The 18341-nt window shown below is 49.0% G+C and overlaps 1 protein-coding gene across 1 annotated transcript; it reads left to right on the forward strand.

Moving 5' to 3' along the window:
* The first annotated feature begins 711 nt into the window (after window positions 1–711).
* Cdk5rap3 (CDK5 regulatory subunit associated protein 3) lies at window positions 712–10583 on the forward strand. Its single transcript, XM_008838266.3, has 14 exons — window positions 712–856; window positions 1035–1080; window positions 3699–3830; window positions 4067–4167; window positions 4532–4580; window positions 5620–5798; window positions 7000–7136; window positions 7328–7472; window positions 7863–7964; window positions 8351–8429; window positions 8941–9029; window positions 9485–9690; window positions 10005–10176; window positions 10283–10583. The coding sequence occupies exons 1-14, from the start codon at window positions 851–853 to the stop codon at window positions 10346–10348; spliced, it is 1509 nt and encodes a 502-aa protein (XP_008836488.1). The 5' UTR covers window positions 712–850; the 3' UTR covers window positions 10349–10583.
* The last annotated feature ends 7758 nt before the right edge of the window (window positions 10584–18341 follow it).

The following is an 18341-nucleotide window of genomic DNA, read 5'->3' on the forward strand; positions in this document are numbered from 1 at the left end:
TGCTCTTGAAATCCTTCATAATTTAAAAACTAAGAACTTTGCATTTCACTTTGCACTGGGCCAGGCAAATGTTGCCAGTCCTGGCTGCCTGTCTTTCCCTGAATCCCTCTTGCAGTTGTGGCCTGTAAAGTTTTGTGCAGTCTCTTCCTCTGGGAACACCCCTTCAGCACGTCACCTCTTCTTTCTGCAGTGTTTTCTCTAAGATTCAATGCAAATGTTATTTTTGGGGTGCCTCCACACCCTTTTCCCTCTCCCTTCCCTGTCCTCATCTCCCAACAAGACGCAGGTGCTCAAAACTGGTATCTATCAGATAAACTAAATAATGGAAGGCAAGGGACCTACGATGTTCTGTAAGTGGTAAAACCAGGCAAAGTGGGGAAGAAGGCATTTTTCAAGTGCTTCCAAAAAAAAAAAGCAAACAAACAAAAAAACAAACAAACAAACAAAAAAACCATCTGGTCGGCGCTAGGACCCGGAGATGAACCTGTTCTTCCTCCAGGAGGGAGCTCCGTGCCTCGCTCCTGAGGAAGCATCCGGAACCAGTTCTTGAGCACCCCCTGCCGGGGCCGCGCCCTCACAGCAGCCCCGTGCAAGAACCCCAATCCCCCCCGAGCCCGAGCCCGCCTCGCGTCTCCGATTGGCTGTCCGCTGTTCTCCCGCCCCTCCTTTTGGAGCCTCGCTGGGCGGGGCTTGAGGCAGGGGCGAGGCGTGGGCTCCGATTGGCTCTTCCGGAGACGACGACGTGGCCCCAGGAGGTCCGTTTGTTTCCTAACCCAGGCTCACGGCACACCTCTCCAGATTGGTGCTGGGCGGGGCGAGGTCTCTGGCCGGAAGCGGACGTGGAGGAAAGATGCAGGTGTGGGGACCGGGGCTTGGGGACTGTACTGGGACCCCTGTCCTGTCTCCCCTGCTTCCCTCCCGTCAGCCGCCCGTAGCTCTGGCCCTGCAGGGTGGCGGTTGAGATCGTGAAATGAGCGTGCGCGGGGCGCTTGGCTTCCCCGTGTTCACGCCCCCCTCCCGGTGGTGTTTCCCAGGACCATCAGCACGTGCCCATCGACATCCAGACCAGCAAGCTGCTCGGTAGGAGAGGGCGGCCGCGCCGGCTGTCGAGGGAGGCATGCTCTTTGCCCACTGTCACCAGCAGCCGGGAGCTGTGCAAACCCGGCTGGAGGCGCTGATCGGCAGCCTTCCTCTGGCCGGACCTGCTTCGCTGAGAGCAGCAGGAAGGAACAATGTGGAAAGGCCGAACTGGACCTGTGTTTTCTGCTTTTAACATTTGTAACATGATATCAAATCATATTCAGGGACATGGGATAAATGTCGAGCGTTAAAGTTGTTCAGTTACCAAGTGGCAGATCTGAATTGGACCCTCAGGCTGTTTGGGTCACTGTTCATGCTTTTTCCATTATTTGAGGGGGAGAAAAGCCTTTGAAAAGTGCTATCTACCGTTGTATTTATGGAGAAGAGGACCTAAGACTCAGAAGTACAGACTTTTTAAGCCAGGCATAGTGTCTCATGCCTGTAACCTTGGCACTTGGAGGCTGAGGCAGGAGGATTGCTGGGAGTTCAGACAGCTGGCTTACATAGAAAGTACCACCAAATACCCTGTCTCGAAGAGAGAGAGAAACACACACACACACAGAATATAGACACATGAAGATGTTTTAGTGGCCAGGCCATCTCTGTATCTGGTTTCTACCCTTCCTTATCATTTCGTCACATCTGGGTATGTGCACAGCTCCTGTTTCTTTAAATGTTCACTGGATTCATCAATCCAATGCTAATCTTGTCCTTAAGATGGTGTTTGATGACCTCGGCCCTTGGCTAAGATTTCTGACATCTACACAATTTTTTTTTTCTGAAGAGAGAATATTTCTGATACTATTGTGGCCTGAGATATTTGATTGGTTGACAGATTTGTCAACAAGAGTCACCTTTCTAGATTTACCACCATGGCAAGGTGTTCAGGCCTCTCTGGTGGCCCCTTACGGAGCTCCTGCCGCAGCCTCCTAAGTGCCAAGGTTACAGGCGTGAGCCACGATGCCTGGCTTTTTAAACTTCAAACCCTGTGTCCTCACCCTGGTGTGTGAGTTTGCCCTCCAGTGAAGCACCATGAAGCAGCATTCACTGAGGATTTGCTCTGTACTTGGTGCCATTTTATGCACTTATTAAAATGAGAGTCACTAAGGTTTATGGAGTCATGGCTGTGCACTCACCATGTTCAGCATTCCACTCATGATGTCATGTGTGAGAAAACGGGCCTAGAGAGGTAGGAAGAAATTTGTCTAGGAAATTTGATAATGAGGGCTGGCAAGATGGCTCAGCAGGTAAAGGTGCTTGATGCCAAGCCAAATGACCTTAGTTCAATCCCAGGACCCACATGGTAGGAGGAGGGAACTGGCTCTCACACGTTTTCCTCTGACCTCCACAGGTGAGCTGTGGCACATGCATGCACACACATATACACACAATAAATAAATGGCAGGGCATGGTGGTACACATCTTTAATCCTTGCACCCAGGAGGCATAGGCAGGTGGATCTTTGTGAATTTGAGGCCAGCTTGGTTGACATAGCAAGTTCAGGCCAGCTGAGGCTACAGGGAGATCCTGTCTCAAAAATAAAAAATAAATGCAATTTAGCATTTTTTAAAAAATAAAATATAGGGGGCTGGAAAGATGGCTCAGTGGTTAAGAACACTGGTTGTTCTTGCAGAAGAGCCAGGTTCGAATCCCAGCACCCACATGGCAGCTAATAACCGTCTGTAACTCCAGTTCCAGAGAATCTGACTCCCTCTTCTGACCTCTGCAGGCATTGTACAACACAGGGCTTACTTACATACATGCAGGCAATACATTCATACACATAAAAGTAAAAAAAAAATTTTTAATTTAAAATCAAGCCAGGCATGGTGGCACATGCCTTTAATCTCTGCACTCAGGAGGCACAGGCAGGTGGATCTCTGTGAGTTCAAGGCCAGCCTGGTCTACATAGCGAGTCCAGGCCAGCTGAGGCTATAGAGAGACCCTGTCTCAAAAAAGACAACAAATTTAAATCAAACTCCGTAATTGGACCCTAGGACCATCTAATTATAAAGCCTAGCTCTTAATTGTCTTCTGCACTTGGCTCTCAGGTGTCAAAACTGAACTCAGCTCTTGAAGTCACTCACACTGGTGGTCACATGTGCAGGGTGGCACTTCACTAGTAAGAATAGACTAGCATTACCCAGTCCTTGGGGCGCTGTAGGTGTTAGGGGCTTTGCAGTTGTTCATTCATCCGGTACTTGGCATATCCACCTTGTGTTTTCAATTGTAGTGGTTAATCCCAGCCCTGAGGAAAGGGAAGTTAAGCAGCATCCTCTGTCAACAAGAAAGATATAATTACCCATAGAAGCAAAATATTATGGAGAATTTAGAATGGTCAAAAGTGGTGCTTTCATGTCAGGACCAATTTAAAGTTTTTCTTTATCCCTAGTTGAGGCAATTACTCTGTAAAACTCATACTAGGGATAAAGTTGGGGCGCCGGAGTCTGTTTATACTAAGCATCTCTGAGTCTTCTCATCTTTTTATGTCTTCCCCCCAATACCTTAACCAAAACAAAGACTTCCTCAATGGCCAGTGTGTTACACTTGGATTAGTGAGTTAATGATGGGGAGTTGGAGGCGTGGAGGAACACTGTGATTAGGTGATCCTCTTGTAGACTGGCTGGTGGACAGAAGGCACTGCAACCTAAAATGGCAGAGTCTGGTGCTGACGATCCGGGAGAAGATCAACATGGCCATCCAGGACATGCCAGAGAGTGAAGAGCTTGCCCAGTTGCTCTCTGGATCCTGTGAGTACTTTGAGGCCCTGATACTTGGGGAGAGGGGAGTGTCAAGTTGTCCCTCTTTAGCCACCAGGGCTGACCATAGAGAAAGAGTTTTCTTTGGGACACAGATGTGGTTTCTTGCAACACAATGATGAAAGGAAGAGCGACATGCTAAAGACACTGGCAGTTGGGTGCACAGTCAGTCATCTGCAGAGGAGAGGAAGGACAGAATTCTCAAAGTCCTCACTTTTGCTTTCTAGACATTCACTACTTCCACTGCCTGAGAATTGTGGACCTTCTCAAAGGCACTGAGGCCTCAACAAAAAATATTTTTGGCCGGTACTCTTCACAGCGGATGAAGGTAAGTGTGGCCAAGAAATGGTAATGTGCAGTTATGGACACCCAGTCCATGGCTTCTCTGGTCTCTGATGATCCAGTAGAGATGCTTGCAATGACTGTTTCCTGAATTTTCTCTGTCCCTATATCCCAAAGCAGACCCTTCCCCTGGGCTTACATGTTCTGACTGGTTGCTTTGGAGATCACTGTTTGGCCTCATAGTCTTAGAATCAAGTGGGTGGTCCAGCCAGCATTTGAAGCTGGAAGAGAACCAAGAGTTTGTATTTGTCTTGGTAGGAAGTCCAGGAGAGCTTCCTCTGTCCAGGGATTGAGCTGTGAGGGCTTGCTGAATGCTCTTCTGGCTGATTTCCTCTCTCTCTTCTACTCAGGACTGGCAGGAGATTGTGGCCCTGTATGAGAAGGACAATACCTACTTAGGTAAAGTGACCCTAAAGTGGCTCTGACATTCAAGGGAAAGCCCACTCCTGGAGTTTCTAAGACACCAAACGTATAGGCACAGTCTTTGTGTGAACAGGATGGAGTATAGTACAGATGTTGCCTGGTTGTAGGTATAAAGAAACAGTTCTGCAGAGTGCTGGGGTGAAGGAGGAGCAGGCAGGTAGTAGGCATTTGTATGCCTGACTGACCAGGTATCTGACCTGCTCTACCTCCCTTGGGAAGGTAGCATGTGTTGCCCCACCCTCTCTCTACAGCAGGCAGAAGAGGTGGGGTTATCCTGGGGGCCAAATTGGGAGCCTGAGAGAAAGAGCAACTAATAGGTTAATCATAGTTTGAATTGCGTATCTGAATAGTAAATATAATATTTACTGAGTACTTGCTGAACATAAGGGGTTATGCTTGGTTTGTTTGGTTTTTTGGGGGGTTTCTTTTTTTGGTCTTTTTGAGACAGGGTCTCCCTGTAGCCCCACCTGTCCTGGAACTCACTATGTAGAGCAGGCTGACCTGGAACTCACAGAGATTCACCTGCCTCTGCCTCCCAAGTGCTGGGATTAAAGGTGTGTTCCACCATGCTCAGCTTTTTATATATATATATATATATTTATTTTATGTATGAATGTTTGAATGCATGGCTGTAAGTGCACTACATATATGCAGTGCCCATGGAGGCCAGAAGAAGGCATCAGATCCCCTAGAACTAGAGTTACAGATGGTTGTTAGCTGCCATGTGGGGACTGAACCCACATTCTCTGCAAGAGCAGCAGGTGCTGAGCCATCTCCCGAGACCTGTGCTTGGTGTTTATAGGATCCATGTGGCAAACACTATGGCCCTGTTTTGCAACTGAGGATTGGGGTAGAGAGGGTGCATAACTTGTCTCAATTCAGACAGCCAGGAATGGAAAGGCTGGGAAACCAGCCCTGCTCTTCACTACCATGCTAGGGTATCTTTGCATGTATCTTGGGGCATCTTGCCTTAGGGAGTAGGTGTCTTGGGATGAATTTTCTGGGTCTTCCCCAGTGGAACTCTCTAGCCTCCTGGTTCGGAATGTCAACTATGAGATCCCTTCGTTGAAGAAGCAGATCACTAAGTGTCAGCAGCTGCAGCAGGAATACAGCCGAAAGGAGGAAGAGGGCCAGGCTGGTGCTGCAGAGATGCGGGAGCAATTCTACCACTCGTGCAAGCAGTATGGCATCACAGTGAGTGGGCACCTCATCACAGTGGGAGAGTATCTTGGCCTGGCCATCTTCCAGGGCCCAGCTCCTCTACTGCTGACAAACTTCCTTCTCAGCTGCCTTGTGCCCCTCTTGGACCAGTGTCTTACCTTTCTACAGTCTTAAGATAATTTGTATGTGTGTGTTGGGTGGACATGTATATGCCGTGGCACATGTGTGAAGGTCAAAGGACAACCTTCAGAATTGGCTCTCTTCATCTACTGTGTGGGTCCCAGGGCTTGAACTCAGGTTGTCAGGCTTGGCAGCAAGCACCTTTACCCACTGTGGTCTGTTCTACTCCAGTACATTCACCATACTGTGACTGTTTAGTACTGGTTGAGCAAATGATGATGTTCGTCTCTTGTTCAATGTCTTCCGCAGGCGGTGAGTGCCCTTGTTGTATAATTATTTTTAATTTTTAATTTAATTTTTTGGTTTTTTGGAGACAGGGTCTCCCTGTAACCCCAGATGGCCTGGAACTCACTATGTAGACCAGGCTGACCTTGAAATCACAGAGATCCACCTGCCTTGGCCTCCTAAGTGCTGGAATTAGAGGCATGCGCCACAATGCCCAGCTTTTTAAAATTTTTTCTGGGGAGGGGGTTCTTTTTGAGACAGGCTCTCCCTGTAACCTCAGCTGACCTGGCACTCACTATGTAGATCAGGCTGGCCTCAATCTCACAGAGATCTGCCTGCCTCTGCCTCCCATGTGCTGGGACTAAAGGCATGTACCACCACATCCAGCTTCTTTTTTTAATTTTAAGTTAATTAATTTTTTCTTTTATGTCTATGAGTGTTTTACCTGCATATATGTAAGTGTACCACATGTGTGCAGTGTCTGAGGAGGTCAGAAGAGGGCTTTGGATTCCAGGAACTGGAGTTATGGACAGTTAGTTGTTAGCTTCCCTGAGGGTGCTAGGAACTGAACCCAGGTCCTCTGCAAGAACAGTCAGTGTTCTTAACCCCGAGCCATCTCTCCATCCCACTGTTGCATGATTCATAGACACATGGGTGACTCAAACCATTGACACCACAGGAGAGGCCCTCTCTCCCAGCATGGCCAACTTTTGGCAGCTACAACACTTGAAGGGTCCCCCTTTTCTGCAGTCTTTGGATGTTTTCTTCGACCTTTTAGATTCTGTCTCTCACCAGATGTGTTCTAACTCCTTCTTTCTCCCCACTTTAGGGGGACAATGTCCGAAGAGAGCTCCTGGCCCTGGTGAAGGACCTACCAAGTCAGCTGGCTGAGATTGGGGCAGGAGCTCAGTCCCTGGGGGAAGCCATCGACCTATACCAGGCCTGTGTGGGTTTTGTGTGTGAAAGGTGAGGAGGGGATGCTTTCTCTGGTCTCCCTGCTCTTTTCCACTTGTATTATTTCTGCATGACACGTGAGCTGTGTTTTACACGCTTGGACCAGTGGGTGCTGTGCCCATTTGACCATGTGGTGCAGGCCAGAGCCTGTGTTAGCTTCCCAAGTGGTTGGTGGGAGGCTCAGTTAACATGCTCTGTTGAAGCCCCACAGAGCAGGTGTTGCCCATGCTGCGATATGCGCAGAAGCGGGGAAACTCAACCGTGTTTGAATGGAGGACAGGGACAGAGCCCTCTGTGGTGGAGCGGCCACACCTGGAGGAGCCTCCTGAGCAAGTGGAAGAAGATGAGGTAAGACAGGCCCTGTGAGGAGCCGAGTGAGAGCTGCTTGCCCCATCCACACAAAGCCCAAAACCTGACCTGAATTCAGAGTCCCAAGGGAAGGGAGAGGGAATTTATTGGTGAAGTAGGGGAACCCAAAAGGCCTTGCTCCTTTCTTTTTCTGGTCTTCTGGACACCATAGTATAGACAGATGCTAGAGGGCTAAGCCAACTGGCTCACGTTGACCTTGGGAGTCCTTCAGTGAAATAGTTTTATGACAGTGGCCTTTCTTGTGGGAGCTTGGAGGCTGTTGCCATTTGATTGTGTTTTCTTCAGGTGCAGCTGAGGCCTGTGGGAAGGCAAGCTCCTTTCCATTTTTTCACCCATCTTATTTGAACTATAATTGTTTTTACTTTTCAGATCGACTGGGGTGACTTTGGAGTGGAGGCCATTTCTGACTCTGGCATCTCTGTGGAGACCACTGCAGTGGATTGGGGCATCTCCCTGGAATCAGAGTCAAAGGTTAGGTCTGTCTTTTGGAGGACTTTTGTAATCCTGCTTTAGCCTAGAAAAGCACCTGGGTCTATGAAGCATCTCTTCAAGTTCATACCTCCAAGGCCAGGGGCATTCCAAGAGAGGCAGAGTGCAAAAGTGATGTTTCAGAGTTTAGACCTGTTTTCTGTTAAGGTTTGGGATGTGTGAATACAGGTAGGCATAACCTCCCAAGGCAAGAAATGGGGTGACATCCTCACAGCCCACACTGCCACCCTTGTTACTCCATCAGGACTGGAGACCTTGCACCACTGTGAGGGTACAGTCATTGAACTTTTCAAGGGCTTTGGTCTGGTCTGGCTCCCTGGGCTGGGGGATATTTCCCAATGCTGCTGAGTTCTTTGCTCTCCATCCAGGATGCTGGGGGCGACAGAATAGACTGGGGAGACGACACTGCTGCTTCACAGATCACAGTGCTAGAGGCAGGAACCCAGGGTAAGTGCCCTATCCAGAAGGAAAAAAAAATAGAGAATCAGGAGTTCAGTCATCCTTAGCTACAGCGAGAATGGCCTGGGCTATGTGAGATCTTGTCTTGATAAGGATATGAGAGAAGGTGGTCGAATTAAGTTTAAAAACTTTCAGCTTTTTAGAGATTAAATGTGGTCCAGCTATTTGGTGGGCAGATAAAAACTTGGCTGAACCCCGAATCTGATAATGACCGCCTCTCCAAATCAGCAGAAAGGCTGTAGCAGCCACTTAGGCCACTAGAGGGCAGTGCAGGATGACACTTTACCTCCTGATGCCACCACCCAGCTTCTGCCTGGTAGTTTGCAGACCAGGCCTGAGTCAGACTGAGACACATGGGAAAGTGTCACCTTCCGCCTTTGACTGGGCGGGGAGATGACTTGAGTGCAGTGACTCTATCCATAGTAATCCCAGGGCCTCTCAAACTGGAGAGCCTGTTCCTAACCTGGTCCTCAGATCCTTCCTATCTCTTCTGTGGCAGCTCCAGAAGGTGTTGCTAGGGGCCCTGATGCTCTGACCCTTCTTGAATACCCCGAGACCCGGAATCAGTTCATTGATGAGCTCATGGAGGTACTGAACCTGGGTCCTCTGCAAGAGCAGCCAGTACTCTTATTCGCTGAGCCAGCCCCCAGCTTGACTTGCTCTTAAATACTACATTAGAGATCTGGCTGCTTCTCATATTCTTTCTAGACTTTTCTTAATTGAGGGTTTCTCAAACATGGCTCCCACTCCCTCTCTCATTTCTGCCATGGAGAGAAAATAAACACCTGAATCTCAGTTACCTGATCACAGGCTGGGGAGGAAGGTAGGTATGAGACAGGTGTGGGGGACCAGAGTAGCAGTGGAGGCTGCCACCTGCTCCCACATTGTAGCTGTGGGGTTTCTGACAGTGAAGGTGTTCAGAGGAGACAGCTTCCCTCCCCCAGAGTCTAGCTCTGATTGCTCATTCTCACATTTGGAATGATTGGAGGGCTCAGCTTCTGAGTTATTTTCTTGGTTTGAACCAATTTCTCATTCCTCCTCAGCTCGAGATCTTCTTGTCCCAGAGAGCAGTGGAGATGAGTGAGGAGGCTGACATCCTGTCCGTGAGCCAGTTCCACCTGGCTCCTGCCAGCCTTCAAGGCCAGACCAAAGAGAAGATGCTTAGCCTAGTATCCACACTGCAGGATCTGATAGGCCGGCTCACCAATCTTCGAATGCAACATCTGTTTATGATTTTGGCATCACCAAGGTCTGGCTCCCTGATGCCGGGCTCTGCCATTTTGAGCAGAGCTGTCCCCTTGTATTCTTCCTCTACTTCTGTGATCCCTGTACATAGCTTTCTCCCAGGAATAGGGCTTCTCTTTAGGGCATGATGGGGGAGGGGGGGGGGTGCTTCAATGTCTGCAGACAGAATCTGCTTCCCAAATAGGTAGGAATCTGGAATGGTTTATATCCCTTACTAAAAATTCATTACCAAAAAAAGGACTTAAGGATGTGACAGGGAGAGGCTAACTAGGGGATTGGTTTTCTGAGCCTTATCATTTACCTGGGTACCCTGCACAGGTATGTGGACCGAGTGACGGAGTTCCTCCAGCAGAAGCTGAAACAGTCCCAGCTGCTAGCTTTGAAGAAGGACCTGATGGTGCAGAAGCAGCAGGAGGCACTTCAGGAACAGGCAGCTCTGGAACCCAAGCTGGACCTGCTGCTGGAGAAGACTAGGGAGCTGCAGAAGCTGGTAAGACAGGCCGAGAGCCTGCCACAGGGGACGATGCCAGCTTCCACAGACGAGGCCCTGTGCCCGCCTGTCTGTTCCCCACCCATTCAGTATCTCTGTTTCTCAGATTGAAGCTGACATCTCCAAGAGGTACAACGGGCGACCTGTGAACCTGATGGGAACCTCTCTGTGACACCCTCCGAGCCTTCTGCCCTGCTTCCCAGCCTTCAGGGAAGGCTCTTTGGGCCTTCCCAGAAAGAAGCCAGGCAGACTTGGGAACAGAGCCATGAGAAGGAAGTGTCACCTGAGGTGATGTTGGCATTCACTGCTCTTTGCAAGACACTATCTTGATTGGCTCTGTGGCATGTCAGCTAGAAGCCACAGCTTCTAGTTATCAAGTTGGGCTTAATAAAAGAAGAAAAGATTCATTGCTGTCAATCACTTATACCACCTCCCTGAGCCTGCAGTTGGGCTGGATTGGGCACCTGTTTTCTTAGGTTCTGATCCAGGTGGCATCCAGCCATCACATAGCACTATGGAGTCCCAAGTTAGAGACTTTCCCCCTTGCTTCTAGTGGTAGGGATCCCCATTCATAATTCATAGATCATTCAGCAAGGGGCTTTGGGGTGGCCAAGGCAACTTGGCCCCTTTCTGCCCATAACCAGGCTCCTACCACCCCAGACAGCGGCCCACAGGGAGCAGTCAGGCAGCCTTGTTGGAACCAGCAAAGCTGTATTTTCCTTGTAATCACAGCCTACCTTCTAGGCAAAAGGGAAATGTGGTTTGGGGAGGCAGGGTCTGATAAACAAGGTGGAGACAGGAGTTGTCACCTTCACTAGCTGCCTGTCCACTTCCTGCCCATAACTGCCTGCTCTGGGATTGGGTAGAGCCCACCCCAGGATAGCACCCTTCTCCCAAGCTACCTACCCATCCCCATTTCCCAGGAAGGGTAGGGGCTGGGGGTGGCCAGCAATTCGATTTTAATTTCATAGCAGAGCAGTTGATTCATGGCTCTTTGTCGCTGGCGTTGACTCCCGTAATGACTTTCCATCAAAATGAAAAGTGGAGTGACACCACTCATTATTCCTGCTGCTTGTTATCTCAGTTCTGGGGAGGGCCGCCCCCTCCCTGCTGCCTTTCAGCCGTCCTGGACAGTGAGTGATGGCCCCTATTAATCACCGACCCCGCGGACTCCGGCGGACACACGCTATCCAAAGGAGAGAGAGATAAGGCCGCATGAACTGCTCAGAGACACTCCTATCGATTAATGTCAGCCTACCGCTTCCCCCCAATCTTTGCCTGGTCACCTCCTTTTGGGGGGATCAAGCTGAAGTAAGAAGTCTAGGACTTGAGAAAAGAAAGCTACTGATGTCAGAAAACTGTCCCAGAATAGAAGGGCATAGAGAGGTATGCATGGGCTGCATTCTGTGTATGGATGCTGTGGAGGCCTCAGGCCTGGAGAGCTAGCTGTCTGCTCCTCTTGGTTCCTTTCCACAAGTCAGAGCATGCCTGCCACCTCCCACCCCACCTGGTCAGCTGCTCCATGGGCCATCTGGCTGGCCCCATGCAGCAGCCAACAGCTCACTGAGGTATGCTACCCTTGCCCAGTCTAATGTCCCTGCCCAGTCACCAGCTGTTACACAGACTCCATTGCTTACAGGACCTGGGCTGTAGAGAGAAGCCCTGTAGATCATGTGACTGTGCAGGCTGGATTTGGCCTCAAGAGGCTCTTGTTCCTGCGAGACAGATGAGCACCTGACCTCTGGCCAGCAGGAAAGTAGTATTTGCTGCGGTTCCAGTTCCACAGGAAGGGAAGCAGATTAGGTAGAAGGACTTTTCAACAGATGAGAAAGCAGTGTGGTAAGCAGTAGGGTTTGGGGACTGTTCTCACTTAGGGGTAGGCCTGTTTCAGTGCCTGGTATAAAGGCCGTCCCAGACCCCTAGGCTCATAGCACTGGGGTGGTTCTTTGGAGCTTCCAGCTGCCTTTACCTCTGCTCCACTGCTTTTAAGGTCATCCCTCCTGACCAGGCCAGACACACCAAAGGGGCCCATCTGGCTGGCTATGAGAGCAGTTGGATTTTGGGGTCTTTGACTTGAATTCTGGGACATTTAGGTTCCTGCTGGTTGTCCTTAGAGTGCCACAGGGTCGTCCTAAAAGTTAATGAATTGAGCTGTTGGAACACTGTCTGTGCAGGAGCTCTTAGCTTTGGGTGGTGGGGCACCAAAGAAGACTCTTCTTCCTGGCCTGACTTATCTTCTTGGAAGGGAGAATTGAGGGCTCCTTAAAAACTTGAAGACAAGTTCCCAGAAGTCAGCTTTCCAGAGTTGTAAAAGAAGTTCAGGGAAGGAGGGAGGCCACAGGCCAAGAGTCCATCCTCAGTGTGTGAATTCATTGCCAAGAGCAGCGTAGTTTGATGTTGACTCCTCTCCCACCACCTGTGCTTAGGTGTCCTATGTGTCTCTGCTTCACATAAGGAAGAAGCCTTGCCTTTCCAGAATCCTTCACATCACTGCCTGCCTGGCTGACCATGAATGTGGGCTAAGTGGAATGTTAAGGATTGTCCATTGTTTGTGGCAGCCCAGCCCCAGTGCCTGCTGATGGTGTGTCAGGGGTATGTGGACTCCTGTACAACTGCAACTCATCTGCCTCCATTGCCAGTGCAGGGTGAAGGACAGGAACGAACCAAACACAAGCTCATTTTCTCTATAATCCAATTACCTGCTCTACAGCAGTGGTCCAGAGTCCAGGGCTAAAGAAAAGCACACCCAGCCTTAGGGACTGTGATCCTGCTCACTCAGGCATGCTTTTCAATTCCCTAGACATTGCTTATAGAAACCCGGGTCTTGTGACTCTCTCTGCCTGTTCATACATATCTGTCCTGCTGCTAATGTGTATTTCACCTTTAAACTGACATTTGTGTATTCTCCCCACTCTAGTACAAGCACATATAATCTAATAAAATAATAGCAAGACATTGGGAAACAGCTCAGTGATGAACTGTTACCTAGTGTACAGAAGGCCCTGGGTTCTATCTAAGCACCAAAAATAAGCACATGAGCTGGGCATGGTGGCACATGTCTATAATACTAGCACTTGGGAGGTGCAGCAAGAGGACCAAGGACTTCAAGGTAATCCTTAGTTATAAAGCAAGTTTGAGACCAGCCTGGGCTATATTTGACCCCGTCTCAAAAAAATAAAACTATAATAACAAGAAAACAATGTAATGTTGCTGTGAGCTCTGGGCTGCCTGGGCTAATTCCTGGTACTGTTTCTATTCCTTGTGTGATCTGGGACCAGTCCCTGGACTTCTCTATGCTTCATTCCCTTCCACTATAAAAAAAAAAGACAAAGATTCTGCTGACCTCAGGGGGAGGTAATGTGATGTGTACAGCACTTAGAACGGACTGGATAGCCCAATGTCAGCTGTTGCCAGAGCAGGGCATAGGATGGGGTGTAGGGTGGAAATATTCTGGACTAAGGCTAGCAACTTGTGTCTGATCCTGGCCCAGTGTGTCCATGATGCATGTCCCACACTAAATCCATTATCCCCCATCCATCTCTGATCATCCTGGTCTCCTCCCAGTCTCCGTTGCCCCTCTCAGACTTGTCTTTTCTTCGTTACTAGGCCCTCTTGGCCTTCATTTCCCTGTTTAGACTCAGGACCACTTAGCCTCACATTCCTAGTCTAGCAGCCCAGCCCTTTATACCCACCCAAGATGCCAGTTTCATGTGTCCACCATGTCCTGAGGCTTTTCTTTGCTCCCTCCTGACCAACTAGGATGAGGCCCAGACATATCTCTGAATAATTCTAGTTGCTTCAACAGAATCCGTCCCTCTCCTTCCTCCCTTCTGAGCCCCGTGTGCATGTTGGACACATTATTCTTTTGGCAGTGCTAGGGACTAAACTAGGCTCTCCCCCATGCTAGGCAAGTCCTCTACACTGAGCTACATCCCCAGCCTTTCAGCTGCATTTTAAAACCCAGTGTGTCTGTCTGACCCAAACAATTCCTTGAGATTGGGGATTGGATCTTAGTGTTATGTCCCCCTTGGAGACTCAAACTTCTCTGAACTTCAATTATCTTAATGATCTCTGAGGTAAATTTGAACACTGAAATATGACATGACTCACCAGCTAGAACAAGGGAGAGTCCTATAAACAACCAGAAGTTTGGGAAGAAAATTGGGAGACCAAGAGCTGACTTTTGTTTATTTTTTGGTTTGGTTTATGTTTGTGGTGTGTGTGTGTGTGTGTGTGTGTGTGTGTGTGTGTGTGTGTGTGTGTTGTTTTGAGACAGTATCTCTATGTAGCCAGGCTATCCTTGAACTCATGATCATCCTCCCTCAACTTCCTAAGGGCTGGAATCACAGGTGTGTGACTCTACTTTAGGCTTATAATCAGTCCATTTTAAGTGAGACAGGAAGATCATGGATCAAGGATAGCCTAAGCTATATAAAGAGACCTTGTCTCAAAAGAGAGGCGGCTGACTATGGGTTGTGGGTATAGCTCAGTGATAGAGTACATGCTTAACCAGAGCAAGGCCCTGGGTTCCATCCCTAGCACCAGAAAAAAATAAAGTGGATTGACCAGCCTAGACTATGAAGTGAAACCCTGTCTCAACCCCATGCCCCTACACACAGAAAACAAAACCAAACTAATGGTTAAACTTGTTTCACTACCCAGGGAGAGAGCACTGTCTCTCCACCTCTTTCCCAGTTTGAGAAGAGCAAAGGGTTGTAGCTACACTGAGCTTGACTCTCAGCAGTATCATTGTAACACAGACCCAGTCTTACTAGAAAAGCTGGGACCTCCCGAATGCTGCCTGCGTGGTGGGCTTTCGACAAACCACTTTGCACCCTGAGGAGTCTTCAGGCTGCCATCCTGCCTGGCAGAACCCAGCCCAGCAGGAGAGAATGTCAAGGCTGCTGCCAAACTGTGGCGCCCAGGGGCACCAGCTGACCCAGATCCTGCCTGTGTCCTCCAGATGCCCTTCCTCTCTAGAGACAGGGATAAGCAGGCCTCTGAATAAACTGGCCCTGAGTAAACTCTGCCTTAGCCACCCTGCCACCCTCCTCTCCTTCCTTAGGCTTCAAAGAAAACCAGTTTGAATATTTAAACTTCTCCTATGTGTCTAATAAAAAGTTCTGCACTATTTAACGCCCCAGCTATCCATTACTGTCGGGAGCTGCCCTCTCCTCCCAGCATCTCCCTCCCTCCCTCTCACCCAAACCATGGCGCAAGGCAAAGCCATTTGTCAAACTGCTCCCACCGCCGGCTGCGCTTGGCTGTGTCTGAAAGGACAAGCCGCCCCACAGGGGAAGGTGGGAATGAATAAAGGGGCTATGCAAATTGCTGCTTAATCTGCAGAGAAACACCCAGGCTTTGGGGAGACGCTCATTACTTCTTTTAACTGTGATTAACGGGCAAATTAAACCCAAGCCCTTAACTCTCTCCTGGCAGAGGACTTGAACACAGAGCCCTGGGCTGGTATGGGTGGCAGGGCCCCTCTTCTGTAGGCTTGTGTCTACTGCCCTAGAGACCAGGGCTAAAGAGCTTCAGCCCCGCCCTTGCACTCTGGAGCCTTGCAAGGCAGGCATGAGGGAAGCCATAGGAGGGAGACTAGATCCAGCCAACTCACCTTAACTCACCAGAAGGCAGAATTTGTTTCAAGTTTGTTTCAGTAGCTCGGGAAAGAACAAAGTCAGTGACCACTGGATTTGCTGGCCTCCCTTCTCTCTACCAAAAAGTAGAGAATCCCTAACACCTGACCTTCAAGAACATACTAGGGGTGAAGCTAAAGTGACTTTAGCCACCATAACTGAGTTAGTTACTAACCAGACCAACTCCAAACCTGGTTCTGGAAAAGAGCATATAAAGAACCTGTAGGTATGTGACTCCCAAACTGTCCTGATTTGAGGACAGGGGGTGGTGCCAGGTCCTGGGGGAGGATCTGAGTGTCTTTCTAACACAGAGGTACTGGGGGTGGTCCTGCTACTGGGTACACACCTTATAGGCACACAGGTCAAATGCAGAAGCAGACAGGGACAAAAGAGCCACAGCATCTCTCCTCCTTATTCCATCTGTGGGTCTTTGTTTTGTTGTAAGTTATACATAAGATAAAATGTATCACTTAACTCTTTATGGGTGTCCAGATGGGTAACATTCACATTGCTGTGCAACATCACTATCCATTCTGCTTTTTCAGAACATTTAGCAGTCCTGTGCCACCTAGAATCACCTATAATCACCTCTCACAAACAGTAGTACTGAAGAGCTGGGGACAGAGCTGTGCTAAGTAGAACATTTTCCTAGCAAGCCAGAGGCCTCCCAACAGCACCGAGGCAAGGCTCTGTAGATAGGAGTGTCCTGTTTGAAATGCAGAAAATCAAAGATGCCAACTGGACCCTGGAGGCGGGAGGGGTTGAAAGAGAAGTCTGCCATTCAGGGAGGCAGGTTTGGGTGGAAATCCTGCAGGGACTCCCTGTTAAACACAGGTTTCCCCTAAGCCTGAGTGATTAGGAGGTGAAAGATGACATACAATGGTGACTGACTGTCTGTCAAGCTGATGGGGCCGAGGAGAGACACAGCCCCGTATTTTATTTTGTCGTTGAGTCGATCAGTAGGTCTGTCATAGAAACCAGGCCTGACAGCTCCCTCAGCCACTCTGCTCTCTTTTCTTAACTCACGAAGCCCAGCTCCACCATCTATTAAAACATCCTGGGCTGTCAGGGATATTAAAAGGCTCTGTCACTCCTTCTTACAACAGTCATAAATACAATCTGGACACTAACATTTGGGCAGGAGCCTAGGTGTTGAATGAGAAGAGGCAATAGCAGGTCTGTCTGCCTTTCTTGACAGCCTGTGCTTTGCGCTGTTCAAATAGGGAGCCATGGCCTTACCCCTCTACATGTAAGAAGCAGGGCTTCTCCAATACCTGCTGGCACCTGGCACTTTGAAGCACCCACCCATTTCTGAGCATGGCATGTAGCTTTTATTAGTGCAGCTGCCATCTTATCTCTGGTACCTCTGTTACCTATATTACACCTGTTCTGCCCAAAGAGCCTGCTTCTCAGGCCTCTTCAGGTGGTAAGAGTCAGGGGAGCAAGGGAAGAACAAAGCATCAAATGTTGTCCTACGAGTTGGAGTTTGCCTTTTTTCCTCTTCTGCCTTCCCTGCTCCAAGTAGAGTGCCACTGTCTTGGGGGCCAGAGGCTTACCTGAAGCTTTCCAGGTGGGTTTACCAGAGTGCAAGCTGGCACTTGTCAACTTGCCAATTGGAGTCACCTCTGAATCCTTGAATACCTTCAGACTAAGGCATCACCAATATATCAGACTGGGTACCCCTAGGTCCTAGGGCAAAGTTCCTCCTTCTTCCACCTCTGGTAAGAGCAAGAAGCCAGATGCCAGCCAGGCCCTCCTTCCAAGAGCATCCCTGTTGAGATAAAAGTTGATCTGACTTTCAGCAGGGGTACTGAAGCACGGAGGCACAGAATAGCACCGATCTTCTAGCAAGTTCTAACTGGATTCTGTCTTGGTCTGTTGGACTGAGTCTTTACCTTAATACCCAGTTTGCTGAAACATACCACACATGCTGACCATGACCTTCTGTGTTCATACCCAGCAGCTCCCCAGATCCTGGCATCTTCAGATATCCTAGGCCTACTTGGTGTTTCATAGCCAAAATCACTTTCCATTCCAGGACTTTGACTTATCTTTAGATATTTTCTAAATTATGGATTATGATTTTTTTTCCCTAGCAGTTGTCTTCCCAATAGGTTTTTTTCAAATATTTTCATGTCAAGGAGCTGGAGACATGGCTCATTGGTTAAGAACATTTGCTGCTCTTACAGAAGACCCAGGTTCCCAGCACCCACATGGTAACTCACAGCCATTAGTAACGCCAGTTCCAGGGGATCAAACATCCTCTTCTGGCCTTTGCAAGCACCAGGCATGCAAGTGGCACACATATATACATGCAAGCCAAATATTCATACACATAAGATAAAAAGAAATGAACCTGCTGGGCATGGTGGTGCATGCCTTTAATCCCAGCACTCGGGAGGCAGAGGCAGGCGGATCTCTGTGAGTTCAAGGCCAGCCTGGTCTACATAGCGAGTTCCAGGACAGCTGGGGCTACAGGGAGACCCTGTCTCAAAAAGACCAAAAAAATAAAAAATAAAAAATAAA

The sequence above is a fragment of the Nannospalax galili genome, unplaced genomic scaffold (assembly GCF_000622305.1).
Source record: "Nannospalax galili isolate Female #2095 unplaced genomic scaffold, S.galili_v1.0 scaffold95, whole genome shotgun sequence".
NCBI classification, from domain to species: Eukaryota; Metazoa; Chordata; class Mammalia; order Rodentia; family Spalacidae; genus Nannospalax; species Nannospalax galili.